This window comes from Varanus komodoensis, unplaced genomic scaffold (genome assembly GCF_004798865.1).
Source record: "Varanus komodoensis strain SLA01 unplaced genomic scaffold, ASM479886v1 scaffold84, whole genome shotgun sequence".
NCBI classification, from domain to species: domain Eukaryota; kingdom Metazoa; phylum Chordata; class Lepidosauria; order Squamata; family Varanidae; genus Varanus; species Varanus komodoensis.
In genome coordinates, this window is record NW_025336531.1 from 812,328 (window position 1) to 834,919 (window position 22,592).

The following is a 22,592-nucleotide window of genomic DNA, read 5'->3' on the forward strand; positions in this document are numbered from 1 at the left end:
CATCCATTCCTCATCCAACAAAGCCTCTACTAATGCAGAACTCCACTCTCACAGAAAAATGTTTTATTTCTCTCAATTCAAAAAGACATGCAAGAACCCTTCCTCGCTAGCCACCTTACATTGGTATAGAGAAGATGATGATGGTGCTGTGAGTTCATACTTTCACAGTGTCATAAACAGCCTGGAGTTCAAAACTCAACTACGAATTTCATTTATGATCTTTGCTGCATCATCCATCAGTGTTTGGCTTAGCAGAAAGTTTCTTTGCAACCAAGTGCTGCCACTGAATTGCAGTGAGTGGGCAACATTTCTGGATGGGCAACCGCCTTTATTTTCACAACTACCCCTGAGCGATCTCCACTCGTGCTGCAGCACCATCCATACACACGCTGACGCACACACTTTCCCCTTTCTAAGCCCTGTCTAATGCTCTTTCTAAGAGCATTAAATATCTCTAAACTAGTGGTCCATCCAGGTAAATCAAGACAAGTTCCTCCCTGAAGTTTTCATCTTCAGTATACTTCATGAAGCAAAATAAAATAGCACAGTTGCTCATGTTTGTTGATTCATCAAGTAGAATTGCAAAAAACGTTGATTTCTTTACCCCCTCTACAATTTACTTTTCAGTATCACTGGCCATATCAACAGTTCTCTGAATGGTGGTGTCTGAAAGCACTATAGCCTCAAGCTTTTGAGCAGCTTGAGGACCCAAAATTTCCTGAGTGACATCTAAGATTCAAGGCTTTACCAGTTCTTCACCAATAGTGAACTTTTGTTTTCAATATCTGAAGGACAACTAAATAAGATGCTTGAAGCAGCGATTTATCACTAGTCGTCATTTTCTTCATTTTAATTCTCTGCCTTTTTATTTGGTTATGCGGTCTAAAAAAACTCAAGTGGCTCATCAATAAATCGCTGTGCTTCAAACACGAACGACCAGCAGGTTTTGAAAGTTTCATCACATCATTTGACAAAATTTCAGAACATACCACACACAAGGGAAGTGGCAATTGTTCACTACCAGGAGCTACAGTGAAACCAAATTTTAAATAGTCCTTATGGTAATGCCTAACAAAGCTACTTTTGCTGTTGTTACTGTAGCACCTCCTGGAGTATGAACACATTTCATTTTCACTGTTCCTTTTAAACTTGAAGCACTCATAGTTGGCTTACTTTCGGTATCATCAATAAATTTCTTTTGGCTATTGTTTTTGCTTTTGAAGATGGTTGAAACGGTTTGTTTTTTTCTTTCCATTTTTCCATGTCAAAAGTACACCACATTGAAACAAGACTAACTTACTTTAACAAATACTGCAACTAAGTATTTCCAAACACCACCACCAGATTTGCATGCGGTGTTGACAGACAGACAGAATGTATCCCTACCGAGTATAAAGTACAAGTACCACCTGAATGACATGCATTTGATGACGTGCATCATACCTAAGCCAATGGGAGGTTAACATTTACTCACCCCTATAATCCCGACACACTGCTACCTAGACTCTGTCCCAAATAGCACTATGCTGCAGAACATCATACTATGTGTCCAAAATTTTACCTTAACTTGAACACCCGAAATTACCCAATTGTATAAATTCTATTAGATATTAGATACAATTGTGTTATTTCAGACTATAAAGACTTTAAATTTCTGAGTATGTTCAGGGTGATTAGCTCTTTCACGGACTGGCAGGAAATTCCCAGTGGACTGGTTCCAGCCCATGGACCAGTGATTGAAAAACACTGAACTAGAAAGAAGATTGCCCAAATCTGGAATCACCTACACCTTCCCTGAGAGCCTTGGCAACTGTGATTTTTGGTGAAGGGCTGGCTTCTGAGGTCAGCAGGAGCCAGTAGTAGTACGGCTGTAATTCTATTGGGCAGATTCCCATGCTGTTCTGTAACCTTGGCCTATAAAATGTCTTTCTCCTTAGGCAGTTTCACTGATTAGATTTTTTTCCCCAAAGCTGCAAGAGGGAAATCTATGTTCAGAAGGGAAATCAGACATTCAGCGTTAAGATTCCTCTACACAGCAGGGCTTGGAGCTGGTGTCTTTTTTTAAAAAAAACATGCTGCCACTGAATTAATATTCTTACACAAATTAAGCAGTGCTATTAGAGAAGCTGACACTCAGGGCCTGCCTCTTCTTCGCCCCAAATCTTCAGGAGCTAGCTGGAATTAACAATATCAACTAGGTTAAGCAAAGCTCTAGCTGTAGTGCCCTACTTTGTATCCTGTTCCTGTGAGTAGGGAGGGAATGAGTTAAATCCTTAGGGCAAAACTGCCAGTAAAAACCAATTTAACTATGGCACAAATAACCTGTGGAGAAAGAGGAGGCTGCCTGTTTACTACCATGTACTTTGCCATACAGGAATCTCCGGTATAGCACACCTTGCACACACATTTTCACTTACACAAACGCTACAAGCAGATTGAACAGAATGAGAATTCACCCTTAGTGTTAAAGGTTGAATTAAATGTTCTTTCTGCATCTTCCAGCCTTGCACTTCCAGTTCTTGACACAGTACTTTGGTCTCTGCTGCCTCCCAGCCCCACCACCATAAATTGTATTAGTAGGTATGTTTACTACATATTTAAGTCAAAACCCGCATGCACTGAGCCTTTTCCCAGAAAATTATTTTTCCAGACAGTGCTTGGTTTACATGCAGAATTTGAAAACCTATGACTCTTTGTGTACTGTGAGCTGCTCGTGTTTTTTTTTTTTTTTAAATTTCTCTCCTTGATATGATGGATGAAGCACTTTATACGTCTGTGCTGAAAACAGCCATAAATCCAGGTTTGCAGTCAATGTCCACTTCAAGGTTTTACTTTACATTCCTCTTTGCCTATAAAGAAAGATCAATTCTAATGAGTCACTACTGTTAGGATTCATATCACTAAGGACTATGTATTTATTATGTAAGTCTATCTATGGACCGTTTCTTTAGTTGTATCTATGCTGCACCAGAAAACCATGTGATTTCAAAAGAGCAGCAAACCCAACATCCTCCCGTAATGCCTAGCTGCTGTGTGACTCCAAAATGCTAAACCTCACTTGAAGGTAGGCTATCCGTAATTCCCATGCAAAAGAACCTGTCCAAAATATCCACCTCCTCTTTAGTTGCTTAGTTTGTCAACACATCCATCCTTACAAGCGTAAAGTGCTTATGACAGTAGGCAGTCATCACAGCAGGAAAACTGTCTACTGATACCTGGTGCCATGTTTTGCTGGCACAAATCAGTTGGCAGAAAATACACTTGGTGTTATTTTAGAAATGTCGAAGTATCAGGATTTGCTATGCATGCCCAGTTTTTAAATAGAATTGGCTTTTCTTTCTTATGCTCACAAATGTTGCGGGATCATGAGATTGCTACACAACTGCCACAAAATTTCTCTTGGTCACAAGGGTGGAAAGAAGCCTACAAATTATAGAGCTACTTACAGGAAAAGACCAAAAATACATTGACCCAATATCCTGTTTGGTGGAACAAAACCAAACTAATAGCTGTTGATGTGGGTTCCACAGTTCATCTTAGAAGCAGTATAAACTAGTTTTATATCCCTTACTTGCAGAAGATACCACAATACTGTGTGCTTCTTTTACAGTAAGAATTCTACCTTAGGAAAACTTTCTATGCTGATGACTGGAACTTGCTTGGGTTTCTTAATTTAGACCTCCAAGTGCAAAGGAAAGGTTGCAGTGACAGCACGTATCTATATATTTATATTCACATGCACACACACACACACAAATATATTAGCTTGTCTGTTCTATGGTATTTGCACCCTAACAAGAACATTAGGTGAAGACGCTGATCTCACTGTACAGTTAAAAAAAATTAACTCACAGCCTTTGTGAAGCAGTCCATCAGCATTTCAAATTCCTTAGCGCACACATCTTTTTTGAGGTCCCCATGACCCGTTGCATTGGAGGCAATGCATTTGCCATAGACTGAAGCCTGCAAAGATCAGTCCCAGTCAGCTGCGGGTGTATGTTCAACCTCCCTGATTTCTTAGCACTGAAAGGGATAGTCTCAGGCTCACACCTGCTTGTAGATTACAGACCTGTGCTAGTGTTACCCAAAGGGGCATCATTTCCCATTGAAGTCTTTCCTCCCCAAACGCAAGAAAATCTGTACTGATCATCAACTACTGTATCCCCCACAGTGCAGTCATTCTTAAATAGTGGAGTGGGCCCGCTGTGGGGATGGCATGAGAGGTGCGTGGATATGCCACAGAAATGCGGGGCTGCATCCGATTTTAGTCTAGCTTAAGTCCCATTCCTTTCAGTGGAATCTGCTTTAACACTAGATGCGATCTGCAGGATCCCGAGAGGAGGGGCGCCGAAAGCTCGGAAGTGCGGATGAGCTCCGCTATTATCTGGCCCATCTCCACACGCGAAGCTCTCCCCCCCGGGGAGAACGTCCCCTTCCGGGCACCCTCCCCGCCCGAGAAAGGGCGCTTTGGACGGATTCCCTCCCACGCACAAGCGACGCTGTGTTGGGAGCACCGGGGGCGACAGCGCCGGCCTTCTGCGCACGGTCGTTGTAAAGATTACGAAGACTCAGGGACCGCTGCGTCAAGGCTGCCGTGGCCACGGAGAAGCGCCTGCCCCTTCCGCCCCCCTACCTGCTCCCCACAGCTCGCGAGCAATTCAGGGAAGCGCTCGAATCTCCCCCGAACGCGCCCCCAAATCCCTCGGCCGGACATGGCCGCGAAAGGCGCGCTCCGCCGGCGATCAGCCACGCGCGTCCGCACCCGGGCCACCGCCCGCCCGCCTCTGGGCGCCTCTCATTGGCCCGGCAGGGTGAGCGCCGCCTTGTCAAAAACTTCCTCTTTTCTGATTGAATTACCGCTTTCGATGCTCGCTCGTTCGGCTTCTATGTATACATAGAAGGTTTCGATTGGATAGAGAATAGGATATTGCTATAGTCCGTTCCGCCCTTCCTTGGAAGCGTCGGGCCGTGAAAACGATTTCCCGCTCGTTCTAGAAGATGATTGGCTAGACTAAATAATATCGTCGTTTGATTGGACTAGCCGTTATTCCGGAGGTGAGACAGAGAAGCTCATGGTTGGGATCGGAAAATATCATGGCGGCAGTACCTTTGCGCGATCGGCTGAGCTTCTTGAGTCGGGTATAAATTGGATAAGGCAATATTGAGTAGCATGTGTGGGGTGTGAGGGACGGCTCCGTGGGGGGCGGTTAACACGTCGAAGGTTAAGCCCCTGTGTTCCCCGGATCAGGGGGTACGCCTTGGGGGTTTTGACAGACCGGTATTTTGGAAACGTGTGCCCAGCGCTTAGAATGTAAGGGCCAGCGCACACACGCTTGGGAGACAAAGGGAGGTTGTTGAACTGTTGCGCTGTCAGGGCTGAGGCCCGGGGGCTTATACGCTGGAATGCTGTCGCATTGATAAGGTCCCAGAGGAAGCAAGCCGGCGTCCCAGAGGAAAGATTAGGCTGCATCGTTCCCCCAAATGTCCTAGTTTACCTTTTCAAGGCCTTTTTTTAAAGAAAGGAAAGGACAAAACATTCAAACAAACAATATGCATGCACAGCCTGAAGTGCTATAGTATATGAAGAGAACTTCCAGTTTATTCTGTTGCAGTTACGAATTACGTATCTAGCTGGAGCACTTGATTTAGTACTGGATTGATTATAGTTACATGAGAATGCATTGTGCTCTGAAGTGTAGGCCCAAAGAGTGTACCCACTATGTTAGCAAGCTATAGTTGCCTAACACAGACAAATCTTTGCTTTGATATTTAGCTGTATCATACTGTAATCCTACCATTTAGTTGACAATCGACATAGAAGCTTGATGTAAAACCAGCAGTTCAGGTGGTATAGTAAACAAGACTTTATGCTGAATTGTTGCCTCAGTAACAAGATGTAAGATTTAGTGCCTCAGTCCTTTGCTGCACCAGAGCATTGCACCTGGAGGCAGATATATGGCAGGAACAGCAGCTCTGACAATCTGCACTTGATGAATAGAGAAGCTCTAGACCCCCTTTTAAGTACTCCTTGGGTCATGAAATAACCATTTTCAGCAAATATGAGTTACATCAGCAATCAGTCAATGAGTAGGGAATTCTTATATTGGGTCTTTTTGTCCCTGACAATGATCCTGGAGTGGAATTACCAATTAGGTATTTGGAATCAAGGTGGAAGACAAATATTTGTCTTCTCTATTTGGAAAATAGTCCTGTTCTGCCTTTCTTTCAAGCAAAGGAGATACAGATTGAAATCTGCCAGCTGTAGCAGATGTTGGAGCGGTGAGCTGGTAGAAGAAAGAACAGACTTTCTAAACGACTACCTTATGTGTCAGTGATTCAGAAAAGGTGTGTAGGAACAGAAAGAGCAATTGGTGGCTTTTCAAGGTGTTCCACATTCTGTGAAAGTGGAGTTTCCAGACAAGGTTTTTGTTTTGTGCTCGCACTCCCACATTTACAGAATTTTATGGTGAGTCCAAATGTTTTCAACTCTAGTTGTAACACTCCTGCATTTTTCCTGTTTTTTTGTTTTTGTTGTTGTTTTTTTTTTTTTTTGCTTGTCTTGGGAAAAGGTAGAATAACTGAGGAATGGAACAAAGAGCTGTCTGTCTGGAAGCACCTTAACTGACTTTTCTTTGGCATGTGTGTGTGTTTCAGCTACCCACTCTAATCAAAGGTACCTCTGATGATGAAGTCCCATGCCCAGGTTATCTGTTTGAAGATATTGCCAGTATCCTTTGGTTTTTGGAAGAGTTGGCTGCTGTATGTACAGTCAGAGAGTTGTTTTGCTTTTGGTTTTTTTAGTCAATAAGTCCTGTCCGACCCTTCATGACCCCATGGACAACACTCCTCCAGGCCTTCCTGTCCTCCACCATCCCGGGAGTCCACCTAACCTCACAACAACTGCCTCAGTGACTCCATCCAGCCACCTCATCCTCTGCCGCCCCCTTCTTCTTTTGCCATCTATTGTTCCCAGCATTAGGGTCTTCAGTGAGTCCTTCATTCTCATTAGGTGGCCAAAGTATTTGAGTTTCTTGTTTTGGTTACTATGACACTTTTCCTGGGAAGAACAAAAAATAGTGGTTAAAACAGAGGCTTAATTAATCAGACCCCAGATTTAAGTATAAATTAGTTCTAGTCATTGCGTGCATTTCTTTGTTTATTGGGTGCCATGAGTGATAGCCAGGTGACCTGCTAGGAAAACTAAAACATAATGAACTGTTTCTATTAAATTTCACATAGCCTTCCACTTAGATACATTTTCCAACCTTATTTTCCAAATGCATCCTGTATTTCTCCAATACTTTCCCCATACATTAAACCCAAACTATATTTCTAGAAGTTGTGGCAGATCTGTATACAAATAGGTTTCTTTTAATTAAAGTATTATCCTGCTGTATCTTTAACCCAACAAATTTCCAGAAATCTCTCATGAGTCCACAGGGAGCAGTCACTGTCTTCTGGAATACCTCCTCAATCGCCTTCAAAGCAACTCATGTCATGTCAAGCTGAAGGTAAAGTGAGACTTCTACGAAAGTGTTCAGAAGCTAGGGTTGTTCTGTAGAGAGGACACCCTTAAATCTTGAGACAACCCTCCCCCTAATTTAAGTGGGTTCTGTGTGCTTTCTGTCCAGGACTCCTATCTCAGCCAAGCTTCTTCTCCATTCTCAGGTGCTCAAGATCCTGCTGTACATGTGCAGCCATGGCTCTCCACACTTCCTTTTACAGCTCAAGCGAAATTCTTCCTTCATCCAAGAAGCTACAGGTAGGCATAAGGTTGAGGGGTGTGTGGTCATAGCGCTAAGCAAGCATAATTGGCTAATGCCCTTATAACACCAACTAATAATGTTACATAACTTTCATATGCCTTTTTAGCTTGTCTGCAATTCTTTGCAAATGTTATTTCAGTAATGCTTTATGCCGTTAGCCATCCAGAGACGTTAGTAATTGGAAGGCAAACAAATTTCATAAATAAATAAATAATGCTTACAGCAAAGCTATAAGGTCAGTGAGCACTATGATGAGAATATTCTCATATATTACAGTCAAGATACCTGACAATGAAAAAATACCTGTTTGCCAAAGGTTACATGAAGTTCAGTCCTATGCCTGTTCAAAAGGAGAACAACAATTTTATCTTTTTCCTGTAGGGATGATTCCTCAATATACATTAGATAGATACTGGAAAACGTTGCGTAGGATGTTTTTCTGTTTGGCTGAAAAAAGGATAACAATCAGCTGCTTCTGTGGGCACACCTGTGGCAGGGCAATGAGAGAGGAACGCTTTAGTCCGCCTCATCTACTCCCTTTCTCTGCTCTACAGTGTTTGCAGGGCCTCCTGATCCTCTCCACGGCAGTGGCTTGTACCAGAAGGTACGGATGACTGCGCAGGTGAGTGGCAAGTCCCAGGCACCAGATCTGAACCGATTCTATGAATATGGATTGATTTGGATTGGATTTGAAGGGCATTCTCCATGGCATGTGCACTGCAGCTTACTTACTACTTTCCCTTGTAGGACCTAGCAAGCGCTTTATTTTCAGATGCCTTGCTGCCCCACCCTGCTGCTCAGCTTCCTAAAGCGCTGCCTTCAACAGGTAAACCACCATGGCTTAGGTAAGAACAGAGGTCTAGGATGGAGCTAGATAGGGGTGGGCAACATGTGGGCTACAAGCAACCCCCTGACCTCTGCTGAGGTCCCCACTGCACCAGTGACAATACAGTGGGTGGCAAACCATACTACTTTTTACTGCCGTGATGCCAATTTTCATTGATGTGATGGCAGGAGTGCAGGGAGAGGGCTCTGTGGGGTGAAACATCCCCTAGATCCCCCGAGTTACCCACCCTGGCTTTGCGTCATTGACAATCTTGGCTGGATTTGTACTTTTTTTTATAAATAACAGCACTACACTTTCCTTCTGCTTGCATGGTCTTTTCAGTGGGAAATTCAGCTACAACTGTCTGTCTGTCTGTCTGTCTGTCTGTCTGTCTGTCTGTCTTTCTTGAGAAGAAAAGTAGTCCCATGGTAGATTCTTTGACTGGGTAAGGAAGAGGGCTGACAGAACACTCTGTCCACTTCTTTCTGCCAGGAAGATAGAACTGTCTGTGCTATCTCTTTCAAGCGGTCCTGAGAAAACGGGGGACTGCAGCTGTGTCTTACAACAGTGTTAATGTAACACATTTCAGAATCTTTCTTGCACTCCATGAGTGCTCAAGCAATTTAAAATAAAACCATAAAACATACCATTCCAAGCAAAACAAACCAGTGCTGATTAAATGCATGCGTTTGCAATAAAGCAGAGGAAATGAAAACGTCAAATTATTGTTGGTCAACTGTGACTGCCACAGCAGGGCAAGCCGCAAGAAAGCTTCCACTGAACTTCAGCAAAAAGCCTGCTGAGAATAAGAATTAGCACCTCTGCCTCCCTTTACGTGTGGTCTCTGTTGTCTGTGTGGCTGAACTGATTTTTCCTCCTTCCCTGTCCTTTGTTTTAGCCAAAAATTGAGTCACGCTTGCTGCAATGCCAATGGCCTCCCCTTGGCACTGGAAGAGCCGTGGCTGCTGGTTTTGTGTCCGTCTGTGTGGCTTAGGGCCATTGGTCTTCAGGTGATCCTCGCAAGCCACCTGCACCTTGGCACTCGGGCAGTGTGCGGCCTCCTGTTATACCCCCCACCCCTGTATGTTATGCCTGCACAGTCTGTGCAACATGGCCTTCTCCTCTCAGTGGGCAATTAATGCCGCTTTCTCCTTTCACTGGAATGAGATCCTACATGAATGCTAGCGAAAGGCAACCAGTGACAGAGGGATGAAAGTGTGCCCATAAGTCTGGGCTGTCTGTAGCATCACCACACTGATTCCCATGTATGCTCTTCATGTATGCTCGCCTCTCTCCCTAGGAATGGGCTCCAAGTCCAGCCTCCATGGCTCACTCCAAGGCTTTGGTTTTGAACAGAGCAGTTCAAGTAAGTATGGGGCTTGGGGCTGGGAGGCATGGGCTCTGTTGTTGAGAGGCAGCCCCACTTCTGAGGACAAGGACACCCAATCCAGGATCCCACAGGTGTTCACCCCCTTTCCCTGCCCCACCTGTCGGTTGGTATCTGTTTGGTGGTGTCCTGGCTTTTGTGCAATTTTTTCCCATAGGAAAGGACTGCAATACTTTTCAATTAGAGCTTTAAGCTACAATATGTTGATATCTGGGGCACTTGTGGCCCCCGAGTGCTTCTCTGAAATGGAATTTGGCTCAAGGCTGCCTTAGCCTCTCTTTCCCTCCCAGCCCTTTTTTTCCTTGAATATGATGGCTGCTGTGCTCCGAACCTGGATAATGCCTGCTTTTCTTGTTCTTTCAGCATCCACTGGCCAGGTCTTGTTGGCCACCATCCAGAAGGCAGCTGAGGTGGTTGCCAATGCCATTGTCCCTGGTCAGGAGCTCTCTAGTCCCCACAGTAGGGAACTGAAGGATGACACTTACGAGCCTGTGATGGCACCATCTCCTGGCAACAGTTCTAGCCTGCCTACAAAGCCGCCTGCTGTCGTAGCACGGAAGATGCGAGGTGACAGTACCTTCTGTGCTTGAAACTTACAGTGGAAGCTTACTGAAAGCCAGTGTTAGGTGCTTAGAGTGAACTGTCAGGGTCAGGTGCCTTATGAGAGGAATAAAAGCAGTGCCCCTGAGGTACAGATGACCTACTGGTTGTCTTGACTTCACACAGTCATAATCCAGACTAAATCCTCCATTAATTAAAAAAAAAAATCATGTTGCTCATAGGGATGCTTATCATGCCTCTTTAGCCCACATCTACATCCAGTGGACTGCAGAATACGGTGGGAGCAATTAGTAAATGCCGTTCCTGAACTTGATGTGTGAGATGCGATGGATTTCCGTTCTCTCCCATGTATTTACTCTTCTGACATTCTCTTGCAGTGAACCATCAGCCTGGGCAAGCAGGAGGTGGGTGGGAGGAGCTGGACAATGGGCAAAGCTCCCAGAATTCCCTGCAGGAAAACAGTGAGCTGAGCAGAACCTCTGATTCCTACAGCAAGTCAGGCAGTGACAACCACTCAAGTGCCCTAGAGCCAAATGTTGCTGAAAGGTGAGAAAGGTGGAAAAAGCATTTGGCTGGCCTGGACCAAGTGCTAATGTTTTAGGGCACAAGTGCTCAAAAGTTAATCTCAATCTATTGCTAGATCTTTGGGGAACTTGCAGTAGATCAGCAAGGATGTCTGACTCCTGTAGTGTAACAATAGCTGCAACCAATGATTTTCTCCCACTTGCTGAAAAGAAGCAAGTTTTGGGTAGCTGAGAGTGGATTTTTGCATGGAAAGACTGTGACCCCCATCCAGTTTTGGTACTCAAAACCAAGTGTGTTGGTTTTTGTCAGTTGGCTTACCTGAGCAGTTGCCTTCAGGGCTGCCACAAAAGGGCAAGGCACCTGAGGCAGAAAATCCATACACTTCATAGTATGCCTTTTGCATCAAACTCTAGCTGATGGATCTCGGGGTTCTAGTAAAAACAACAGGAACCAAATAGATCGCACAAGTCTGTCTGCTGCTGCTTTAAGGACCACCAAGGCGAGAGCCTGCTGTGGGGTGGGAGTGAGAACATCGGTTATAAGCTTCTTTCTCTTCCCTGTTTGTAGGATGGAAGCCGAAAACCTTGGTGACTGCCAGCGAGAAGTGTGCCTTGTCAACAAACTAACCAAGGGCTCCAAGGTCTTCCTGACACGTGAGGAGACTCAGCACTTCATCAAGGAGTAAGAACACTCTCCTTGTCCCAGAATGCTGCCTTGCCCTGCTTCCCCTCACACGCTCCTGTTCTGCATTGCAGGGAAGTACCCATGCACAAAGCCCAGGCCCAACCTGCATGTGCAGGCTCTCGCTTTCAGGACAACTTGCCATGTCATGATGATATTTAAAATTTGCACCCTTATTCTGACTTGTCTCATTTATACACAAAATCTTTGGGCAGGATTACAATTATGGAGAATCCTTCATCTTTTTGGAATGCTGCCTGTTAATTGTATGATAATGGGCGCTCATTTCACACACAGCTGCATGGATTTGGGGAGCAGGGCAAGTCCAGGGGAAGGTCGGCTTGCTCTTCTCCCCTTTGCTCCCTACCCTTCCCTCTTTTGGTTGTCTCATTGCTTCCTTTTCCACAGGTGTGGGCTGCTGAACTGTGAGGTGGTCTTGGCCTTGCTCAACCAAACCTTGAAGGACCCCAGCGAGTGCGTCCGCATGGTGAGGAAACCGCTCAAGTCTCTGAGGAAGCCTATTTGCATCTGAAGTCTGGAATACTTGTTTTTTCGTTTTGGTGGCCGGGAACAGTTGTCATAGAACTGGCACTGCTTACCCTCGCTTTGGGGACTGTCTTTCAGCTAATTGCTTTAGGAATGATTCCTACAGATGGGATTTCTTCCTTGCCCCGTGAGGGTGTATGTGCAGAAAGGGTGGCCATTGTTCTGGTGATACCATGATGTTATGAGAGGCTCCCAATGGGGGTCCCCCTTCAGCACCCCTCTGCACGACTTTAGCCCTGTGTGTAAACGAGTTGCCTTCCTAATCCTGCCCTTGCTTCTCCACAGAGGGCCATGTGTGCCATCTACTCCCTCATGTGTTCTGACTTGCTTTCCCATGATCAGATATTTGCCATGACCCAGCAGCACTTGCAGGAGCTTAGCCAAGAGAGCCCTGGATCCGTGGCCAACAAAGCGACCAAGGTATGTCCTGCTTCTCTTGCTTCCACCATTGTATATCCAGGGAAACAAGGCACAGCCCATCAGTTTCTTGTAATCACCTGAGATGATAACTTTGCTATAGGAGTTGGGTTCAGACAGCACAACAAGCCATTGTGATTTTTTATCATTGCTTGTGTGTTGTGCTGTCTGAACCCAGTCATGGTGCTTCACCATGGTAAGTTTGGTCTTTAGAAACCATGATAAGAAACAACAGTTTCTTCCATGGTTTCTCTGTGGCTTGTTGTACTGTCTGAACCAAGGGTCATGGTTTCCATGGTCCCAGTAGAGTCCTCTGGAAAGAGTGGCAACTACAGGAGCCGCTCCAACCATCCAACCTCTATTTATGGACCACTGAGAAAGAGGCAAGTGATGCAGACAGGGAGTAATGCACCTTGGGATTGTATTTCAGGCTGATGGGATACATGCCAACAGCAGCAGGAGGCCTGAGTGGGGAGGATGGAAAGTGTGATAATGTAGAAACTGCTCATTATGTAGAATGTGGTAAGAAACTGTGAACCACGGTAACCATGCAGGGATGTTGGTCGTGTTGTGTGAACACAACCACAGTCTTCATTGTTATGCTACTAGGCCTGCGTTCTCTCTGAATACTGGGCAGAATCGTGTGAACAGGCCTACACTGCATGACTCTGAGTATCATTTTTTTTTGGAACCACGATACTTGCTCTGTTCTGTTCAACATGGAGCATCTCCTTTCTGCCTTCATCTTCTGTACTCTGGGATACTTCCTCCTTTTTCTGAAGGAGCGTGTTTACTCTGTGTGCATCCTGGTTGTAACAGAGATGAAAATCTTCCATGTATGATATACCAACTCCTAGAGGCGACCTGAGTTCAGGGCATTTGATAGACTGTGATGGGAGTGGCAGTGCTTGCCCAAAGTGAGTTGTCTGAGATCGCTGAAGGCTATAGCATTGCTGAAATTTGTCAGGCATGGGCTCACTTAGTGCCTGGGCAGGAGACTGCTGCTCATTTCCTGTTAATCCCTCTCAACTTTCCAAGGAAGAACTAGATGCATGCATAGGACATAAGGTGGGCAGGCGCTGGGAGTGAAAACGGGTGCCATGAAGGGGCTGGCGGTGGCTTCACAGTACTCTGAGTTGGTGACTGCATTAGTCCTCAGCCTGCTGTCAGCTGCTTCTATGGTTGGAGCCTTCCTTTCCCTGCTGCCACCACGCTGGTTCTCAGAACTGCCGAACTCTTTTCTCCCTTTCTGCCCTCCCCCGCAACAGATCTTGCGTCAGTTTGAAGCACTCTGCAGGAGCCACCCCACTTCCAAGAACTCGTCTCCAGTCACCACCCGCTGTGTCTCTGGCAAGGCTCCTTCCAGGCATGCTGATGACCTGCTGATGCATATGGCACCCTTCGCTGGAGACAGCGTCCTAAAACCCATGAACCTAACACCACAGCCCTCTGCAGCACCGAAGACTCCCACAAGCGATAGGTGCCTGTTAAAAGAGTCCACACTGGAATCGGTGTTCCGTGGTCCACTCACTAGCCTACCGCCCGGCCTCAGCCAGCAGCAGGCCCAGTACCAGCTCTCAGATGCCACACACTCAGAGGACAGGCCTCCAAGGGGTGACCCGGACGGTACAGTGTCTCTGTTTGCAGGCATGGAGCTGGTAGCAAACACAAGCATGGCTTTGACAGTGGCTGCTACAGTGCAGGAATGTGTTTCTCCTGCTCCACAGACACTGTCCAGCACTGGGAGCACCAGGGACGAGAAGGACAACCAGGAGGTGTCTGCTTTCCCCTTCCTCAATTCATAGCCGCTTGATGCTGCAGCTGCACCTGTGGAACAACTCAACTAGGAGCAAATTGGTGTACTTGCAGCTGTCTCCATGTGGGCCGGGGTTTGCTTCCTACATGTTAAGTGCCTGCCTCCATCTCAGTGGCTTGTCTGCTCTCTTTTTTTGTTAACATTCTCATTCAGTCCTGAAAAGGCAGGTGTGAAATCCTTTACTTCACTTTTCTTCCTGTTGGGCTATCCACAAGCATGCAAGAGAAGGCTTGAACCTTCAATGCTTCCTTTCAATCTGATTATTAGAACTGTTTCTTTTTGATAACAGCACAATACAGTAAACCTATACTCTGTTTTGTTAGACACGCCATCTGTGATGTAGGGTTGAAAATTCTCCTATGCTGTATCGTTCTGTGAAAAATTTTCCACACTACACTTGCCTGTCTTTATCCATAATTGCCCGAGCTGTTGTACCACTGCCAATCATGCTAGATGGACTAAAGATAAGAGAATAACTTATAGACGTTCATATCCTAAGGCAAGATTTGAGAAACGCTAGGACTCAGCTGTCCATGCAGGAACTGAAAAATAAGGTGTGACAACCCCTTCTTTTGCACAATCCAGTTGGCTCCAGGCTGGGTCTGGACCAGACTCATACATACTGTCGTTGCCATCTATTGCTAACATTCTTTAATAACAAACTAAAGGAAAACTGAAACTAAGATGGTAAAATCTGTTTGTTTCAGTTTCCTTAGTGCCTCATTTCTTTTCTTGAGCTCAGGAAGTTAGAAGTGTCTTCATAAGATTTGTTAGTTATATAGTGCTTGTGTTTACTTTGAGCTAAGACATTAATGCCAAAACACAGGAAGACTAGTATGTGGTATCACTAGCGTAAAAACACGGAAGGAGGTAATACTGTGAGCCCGGGTATGTTGATGACAAGAATCAATAAGGATGTAATAACATTTAGAAATGGACTTGAAAAAATATAAGACATGTACAGGAAGCTACCACAAAGTATGGTGGAATCAATTGTTTGGAGCACTGGACATCGTTCTGGAAAATTCCCAGTGCTACTTTTTCCAGAAAATTTGCATCATTGCACACAATAGAGTTGGTTCCTATAGAAGTGATAGATATATTCTCTTTACTCTTCTACTTCTACTTGTTTTAATCTTTATGTAGATTGTATTATTCAGATCGTGTCTCGCCTTTCCCAGTAATTTTTTTCTCCTTGGAATTCTGAATGTTAAAAAATGGGAAGGCCTTTAAGGGCACTACCAAATACCAGTTATTTGTTTCTACAAGGAAGGAAGTGAAGTGAAGCAAGGAAGTGAAGCTAATGCAGAGGGAATTGTCCTAGGCAATATCTACTGTCATTCTAAAACGTGTGTCTGGATTTATTTGCAGAAGCCTCCATCCCACCCTACTATGTGCTCAGGAAGCTTGCTGAACTTCTGATCACTCTGCAGCTTGAAACAATTAACTCTTGCAGTAGAGTCCCCTCTTTCCCCCAAATCCCCCATGCCCTGCACCCCATAAACAACAAAGAAACTCCTCATACTGTAATGATTAACCAACTTATTCTGGGATCAATGTTCGTGGACTATGGCCTACTTGTCAGAGCATTTCAGTTCATACACAGTCCTTGAATGAGTATCCATAATGGCGACAGGGCGGAGAAACTCCTGAAGGGCAGCTACTGGGCGGCAGCAGGAGGTGAAGGTGATACTGGCAGAGGGTCTTTCATGGGCAATGGCAGTGACGCTCAAGCTCACTTTGGCTAGCACTGTGCAGGAGAGGGCAATGGTAAACACTTCCGAATCATCCTGCCTTGAAAATCATATGATGAAACAGTCCAACCTGAAACAAGAGATAGTTTAACTACTGAAGGAGAGTGAAGGACAGGCATGAATAGCACTGTTGCTAATGATGCAACTAGATTAAAGCCAAAAGGAAGACAAGCACAGAGGTGAAAGGAAAGTCCAATACTGTGCAATGCATACCCTTGGAACAAGGAATGTGAGAAGTATGAATCAAGGCAAACTGGAAACTGGAAAAGAAGAAATGAGATGATAAATCATTGCAGTGCTAGGCGAGAGTGAACTACAGTGGACTGGAATGGGAGATCTTCAGTCAGACAAGCACTATGTGTCCTACTCTGGAAACGGCAACTTAGAAGAAATGAAGTGGCTCCCTGTTGAGGCAAGGTTTACACAGGCAGTGAAGGGTTATAATGCAATGTCTGATTAAATAATATATGTCAGGATTCTCAGAAAACTGGTCTACATAACCATCATTCAAGTCTACACTGTAACAACAGATGCTGAAGATGAAATTGAGAACTTTTATCCAAGTGTCCAAGAAAAAAACTGCTAACACTCCCAAACAAGACTGCTGATAATCATAGGTAACTGGACCACAAAAGTAGGAAACAAAGCAGAATCCACTTTTGTGAGAAATTTTGGTCTAGAGATCAGAAGTGAAGCAGGAGAAGAACTTAGAGAATTCTGTAAAGCCAAAAATCTGTGTATTGCACATTTCAGGGAACTGAGCAGATGACTATACACAAGAATATCACAAAATGAGCAACACAGAAAACAAATGGACTATGTAATTGGAATCAGGAGATGGAGAATCTGCATTCTCACTGCCAAAAAATATCAAGAGTAGACTGTGGTAGTGACTATTAATATCAAAAATCAGAGTAGAACTGAAAAAGATCTCTAACAGAAGCAAACTGCCAAAATACACTTAAATAACATTCCTAAGGAATTTAAAGTCCATATAAAGAATAGATTTGCATGACTGAGCTAAACTGACCATGAACCAAAAGAATGGTGGGCTAAAACCAGAGCCATTATTAGGGAAGAATACCAAAAGACAATTCCTGTAGTGAACAACAACAACAACAAAAACTTGAATGGATGACAGAAGAAACACAGTTCTTAAGGACAGGTGAGAAGCAAAGGGTGATAGGAATAGCGTCAGAATCCTGAATACAACTTTCCAGTGAGTATCATACAGAGACAAAAAGAACTATTACAATAGCTAGTGCAAAGAAATAGAGAAGAACAACAAAAGAGAGAAACAAGGGACCTCTTCCAGAAGATCCAAGAAATCAAAAGGAAAGTTGAAAAGTAGGAATGCTAAAAAACCAACAAATAATGCTGGGCAGCAATGAAGGAACTGGAAAAGATCAAGTGTAACAAAGTTTCATTGGAGATCAAGGCCAAGATCATCCAAACTGCAGTGTTCCTGATCACCGTGTGTGGGTGTGAAAACCGGACAGTGAAGAAAGCTGCCAGGAAGAAAACTGATGCATTCAAAACATGGTGCTAGAAGAGAGCTTTGCAAATACCCTGGACTGACAGAAAAACAAGTGAGTGGGTCTTAGATTATATCAAGCCAGAGCTTTGCCTGGAAAGCAGAAATGGTGAAACTGAGGCTGTCCTACTTTAGGCACATTATGAGAAAGTAAGACTCACTGGAGCAGACCATCATGTTAGGGTAAATCGAAGACAGAAGAAGAGGAGGAAGGCCAACAATAAGATGGATTGACTCCATAAAGGGAGCCACAGCCTTGAGTTCACAAGAGCTGAGCTGGCTGTCAAGTGCAGGACATTTTGGGGGGCTCCCATTCATAAGTCAGGGGCAGCTTGACAGCACATAACAGCAACTGCTCCACTGTAAATTCACATTTTGCACCCTTGAAGTTCTGTATTCAGTGTTTGTCTTCAAGGTGGAGGACTCCTGCATGCATATTTTGTCCAAGAAATACTATATGCTCCTTTCTGCTCTTCACTAAGGCAATGATGTACCATGAGACAAATTGTGCCTATCTATTATCTGATTCCCTGTTCTATGAGGAAAATTTTCTGTCATTAGTCAGTGGTGACGGGAATACCCTCTGTGCTCTCACAGATATTGTTTCTTCTTAAGTTCCAGGACTGAGCTTTGATACTAAAAGCTAATGTTAGGACTGCTCTGCTGAGCCCTGCGCAAATTAAATCCTTCCCAAATGACACTCTACCACCATTATTATTAATCATAAATATTGTTCAGACAAATATATAGAACATAAGTGAACTACTGCTAGTAGCTAAGATGCTCAAGTCATTGCACTCAGGTTAGAGCAGCTTTCCCCAATTTTGTGCTGTCCAGATGGCTACATTAACTGGAGTTTGTGGTCCATCACATCTGGAGGTGGACAGCTTTGGAAGGTTCCTCTAGAGCCCATCAGAGGAACCGCAATCAAAATACCGATAAGGAATTACAATGGGTGATGTAGAGGTGATGCGGCTGCTGACTACAGGCCCCTTCTAATGGGCAACCAAAACATGAATGCAGCTGCCCTTCCCACAAGAGAAATGGCTGTGTTGTGACGGTCTTGTCTGCTGAGTGATGGACATTTCCTAATAGCTGTCTCAACTATTTGAGAAACAGTGACTGATTGATAACAAAGGCACTAACTGTGGAGTCACCATGGAAGTAAATGCAAAATGGCTGTTCAGAGAAGTTCCACGTCTGCACTCTATTGTACACTATACTTGGCATACTACGCACACGATGATTCTTTGTCTGCTTCCTGAACGTATTCATTGAAAACAAGATAACTTGCTCCAGATCCACAGAGCTCTTTTAGTGGCTAAGAACCATTTTACAATATAAAGTCTTGAATCTCTCCCATGGTGGGTTCATGACTTGCTCCTTTCTGCAAAAGGAGAAATCATCTTAAAACAAGGATGCTAATAAGATCTTCATTTCTAGAGCACAGAAGTTTTTGTATCTTTTTGGGCAGTAACTTTACCCAGTAACTTGTTACCCCTGGTACCAGCTGCCTAGTTTCTTTCTCCTCTGTTTAGCCCCCCCCCCCCTTTCCTCTTTGTTCAATGTACTGGCTTGAGTGTGGAGTGGAGGATTGCTTTGCTACCTTTGGCTAGTTACCTACCCAATCAGTCAATCAAAGCTATCATTAAAGTACTCATAATAAATCTTGTCTAGATCTGGCCACTGTGTCACAGGCAAGATGCTGAACTAGGTGGATGACTGGATCACATCTAAGCTGTGGCTCATGCAAGACTGGAATTGTTTTGGCAAGGTTCTTCTCTCTGTCTTAAGAGCTCAGGAGAGGATGGTTATTTCCAGCCAGAAGTAACTGCTTGAGCATGCCAGGCAAGTCTGAATTCATATGAGAAACAGTAAAGGCCCCCTTGTTCTCCCTCTGATGAGGATTCGTTTCTCTTTACCTTTGATGCTGGAGCTGTGTGCTCTTAAAGACCATGCTTCTTCTTCCTCTGAGAGGACAGAATCCTTTCTAGAAATAACACCCCTTTCACAACCAGGCTGAAGTGGAACTGCTTAGATAGAATCTGCCTTGCTTTCAAGGTGCTGCCCTGTTATTAATTGTGCTTTGCTGTATTTGCTCATTCTGCTGGGAAACGGATATGTAACTGATACTTATTATTTCCTGGTTCAATCAGGACCCTTAGTTCCGCTGCCCTGAGGCAATCATGAAACAGACAAGCAGCAACCTGATCCTATCCATGTTTACTCAGAAGTAAACCCCACTGAGTTCAGTTGGGCTTTTTTCCAAATAAGTGTGTATCACATTGCAGCCTTAATATTCCCTCTGCTCAACTTCATCTAGCAGTGACTCTGATGATTTGGGTCTATTCATTCCACTTGGATCCAGTCTTTTGTCTATGTCTCTGCTGACTGTGCAATATGATGCCCATTTTGATGTTTATCTTGTTTTTACTCTTTTGCTCTTAAGCCTTCTCTAACTATCCCTGCCTGTCACAGCTGCTCCTTCCCTTGACATGTGTGTGTGCGAGAGAGAGAGAGACAGAGAGCAAGCATGTAGTCTTATAAAAACCACCATAACAGCCTAATCCTATGTTCTTAGATGCTCTGAAGTCCATTAAAATCAGGAGACTTGGGCACATGTAACTCTGCATAGGATTGGGGATACAATTCTGTATAACACAAGGAATGGCCCCCAGATTGCAACTAAGAGCACAGTACTAGTTTCTACTGAATGAATATAATCAGTGCCCTGTCCTTGGATGGGGTGAATTCCTTCATATTCCCGCTTGTTTTGAGAACTCACACAAGCTTGCCATATTTTTTTTTAGCCACAGAGTTAAGCAGCTTTACAGGCCACCAGTTAAACATGTCAGTTTGCCCCCTTTTTGCTGTTCAATAGATCTGAATGCACATTGTATACAGAAGTTGCAGGGGCATAGGCAATACAGAGAAAAACAGGTTTTTTTAAGCTAGAGGTGATAAGGAGGAATATGTGCACATCCAGATGATGTTGGAGTGCAACTTCAATCATCTTAGCACAGTTGGTGATATGATGGGAGTTGTAGTCCAATATCTGGATTGGACTGCTTTGATCCTGTACCTAAGTACCTGGGAGTAAGTCCTACTGAAAACCAGTAGCCTTGTTTCCAAGTAGAAATGCATAGGATCACAGTTTAAAGGTAGGGACTGCTTTGTATAGAAAAGCTTTTAACTGAATCTGCTCCTTGCCTGAGGTATAAAGTTGTATAGCCCAAACTCAGGTTTCTCAACTTCATGAGAAATAGGCTACGACAAAGCTAGGAAAAGTTATCCATATTGTAGAATCATAGAATAGTAGAGTTGGAAGTGGTCAAGAAGGTCAGCAAGTCCTACCCCTTGCTCAGTGCAGGAATCCCAATTAAAGCATCCCTCTATCCCTGAATGCTACATAAAGTTCTGATTTTTGTGTATTCAGACTTTCACCTTTCTGTTTATATGCTTGAATTAGAGCACTATCACAACTTACTCCTCTGCAACTCTCTCTCTCTCTGAGTAGCCTTTCCTATAAGTATTTTCTGGCGTGTTCCTGAATAGAAAATCTGTGGATATGCTAGTTGCAGTCACAAGGGATTCCTGGCTGGTAGATAAAGCATGACTAGTTACTGTGTAACTGGGTTACTGCAAACATACCTCACAGCTTTTGTCTCCAGCACAGGTGCAACAGTTCTGTGCTTGCCTGGGGATCTACATGGCAAAGAAGCTGCATATTTCTGAAGACAAATGCCATTTCTGGCATGTATTGTTTTCAGCAGAGCCACTCATGTCCATTGCTATTTGTGCCTCCAGTTCATTTCTATGGCCTTTTGGATCACTTCTTGTCCTTTGCCTCAGTCACCTCCCAGCTGAGCTGTCCACCAAGCACTATCAAGCCATGCAGCAATCAAAAAAGGAACGGCCTCAGCCAAGTGGGGACGACGCTCCTTCCCAATCCTACGTAGTGATACTGAGCGGGGGAGGGAAATTGTCCTGAGCTCCCAAAGTGGCGGGAGGGAGATAGATGTCACCTGCATGGACCGCCTTCCTCCGTTTCACCTGTGGTTGGTTCTTCACTTGCATCATAGCTGTTCATTATCATTTCCACAAGGCTAACAAGGTACGAGCAAGCCATGACGGGAGTGGGGCGTCCTCTCTAGCCCAGCTTGGTGCCCTTCAGAGGTGCCGGACTGGCACTGTAGTCCAGCGCCTCTGGCAGGCACCAACTTGCAGAAGGCTTAGCTCGATCAAGGCGAGAAGAACCGGAACGCGCCCTTCGCTGTAGCAAAGGCGGCCGAACAAAGAGGCGGCCGCAGCAGTGGCCGCCGGCAGAAGCACAGGCTTGGAGAGGTGGCATCATTCCTCTGCCCGGGGCAGACCCCTGGCTCTGGGAAGCGGCGGGACGCAGCGCCGGCGGGAAGGACCCTCGGCGGGGCGCGCGGGCATCGGAGCCGGCCTTTGCCGCAGGCAGGCTCCTCCTCCGCGGACGCCTTTAGGCTCCCTCAGCCTTGCGCTGTCAACCTAGCCCCGCCGATAGAAGGACAACGGGATTAGCCGGTAAGGAGCTGCGTTCTCCCAGCCCTGGCCAATCACGTGGCAAAAGGGAGGCGGGCCCCTGCTGCCCCGCACTAGGTTAGCGTGTGGTTTCGGCTGGTTGCTAACGCGCCGCGGCAGCACCTTTTGCCCGCTTGGCCGTGGCTGGGAGGCGCGGATGCGGCAGCCCCCCGCACCGGCGGGGAGGGGGAAGGAGGGAGGCGGGAATTTCCCGGCGTGCATTTGGCGCGA

General features: G+C 45.1%; 1 protein-coding gene across 4 annotated transcripts; it reads left to right on the plus strand.

The window, feature by feature from the left end:
- The first annotated feature begins 5,067 nt into the window (after positions 1–5,067).
- Positions 5,068–14,921, plus strand: TEPSIN (TEPSIN adaptor related protein complex 4 accessory protein). Of its 4 annotated transcripts, none has more exons than XM_044416933.1 (13): positions 5,068–5,139; positions 6,655–6,727; positions 7,420–7,511; positions 7,669–7,762; positions 8,321–8,388; positions 8,514–8,592; positions 9,893–9,958; positions 10,343–10,546; positions 10,918–11,086; positions 11,633–11,746; positions 12,155–12,233; positions 12,578–12,712; positions 13,978–14,921. In XM_044416933.1, exons 1-13 carry the CDS (start codon positions 5,095–5,097, stop codon positions 14,512–14,514), a joined length of 1,755 nt encoding a protein of 584 aa, XP_044272868.1. In that variant the 5' UTR covers positions 5,068–5,094; the 3' UTR covers positions 14,515–14,921. The 4 variants fall into 4 exon arrangements, with proteins under 4 accessions (XP_044272868.1, XP_044272870.1, XP_044272871.1 ...); XM_044416935.1 differs by having other exon boundaries at positions 12,635–12,712; XM_044416936.1 differs by lacking the exon at positions 5,068–5,139 and adding an exon at positions 6,326–6,345.
- The last annotated feature ends 7,671 nt before the right edge of the window (positions 14,922–22,592 follow it).

Bases quoted from the DNA above. Each gene is read 5' to 3' on its own strand.
- TEPSIN (XM_044416933.1), top strand. From the start codon at position 5,095: ATGGCGGCAGTACCTTTGCGCGATCGGCTGAGCTTCTTGAGTCGG. The intron at 7,763-8,320 runs GTAGGCATAAGG...TCTGCTCTACAG, and splicing joins CTTCATCCAAGAAGCTACAG to TGTTTGCAGGGCCTCCTGAT. The intron at 8,593-9,892 runs GTAAACCACCAT...CTCTCTCCCTAG, and splicing joins TAAAGCGCTGCCTTCAACAG to GAATGGGCTCCAAGTCCAGC.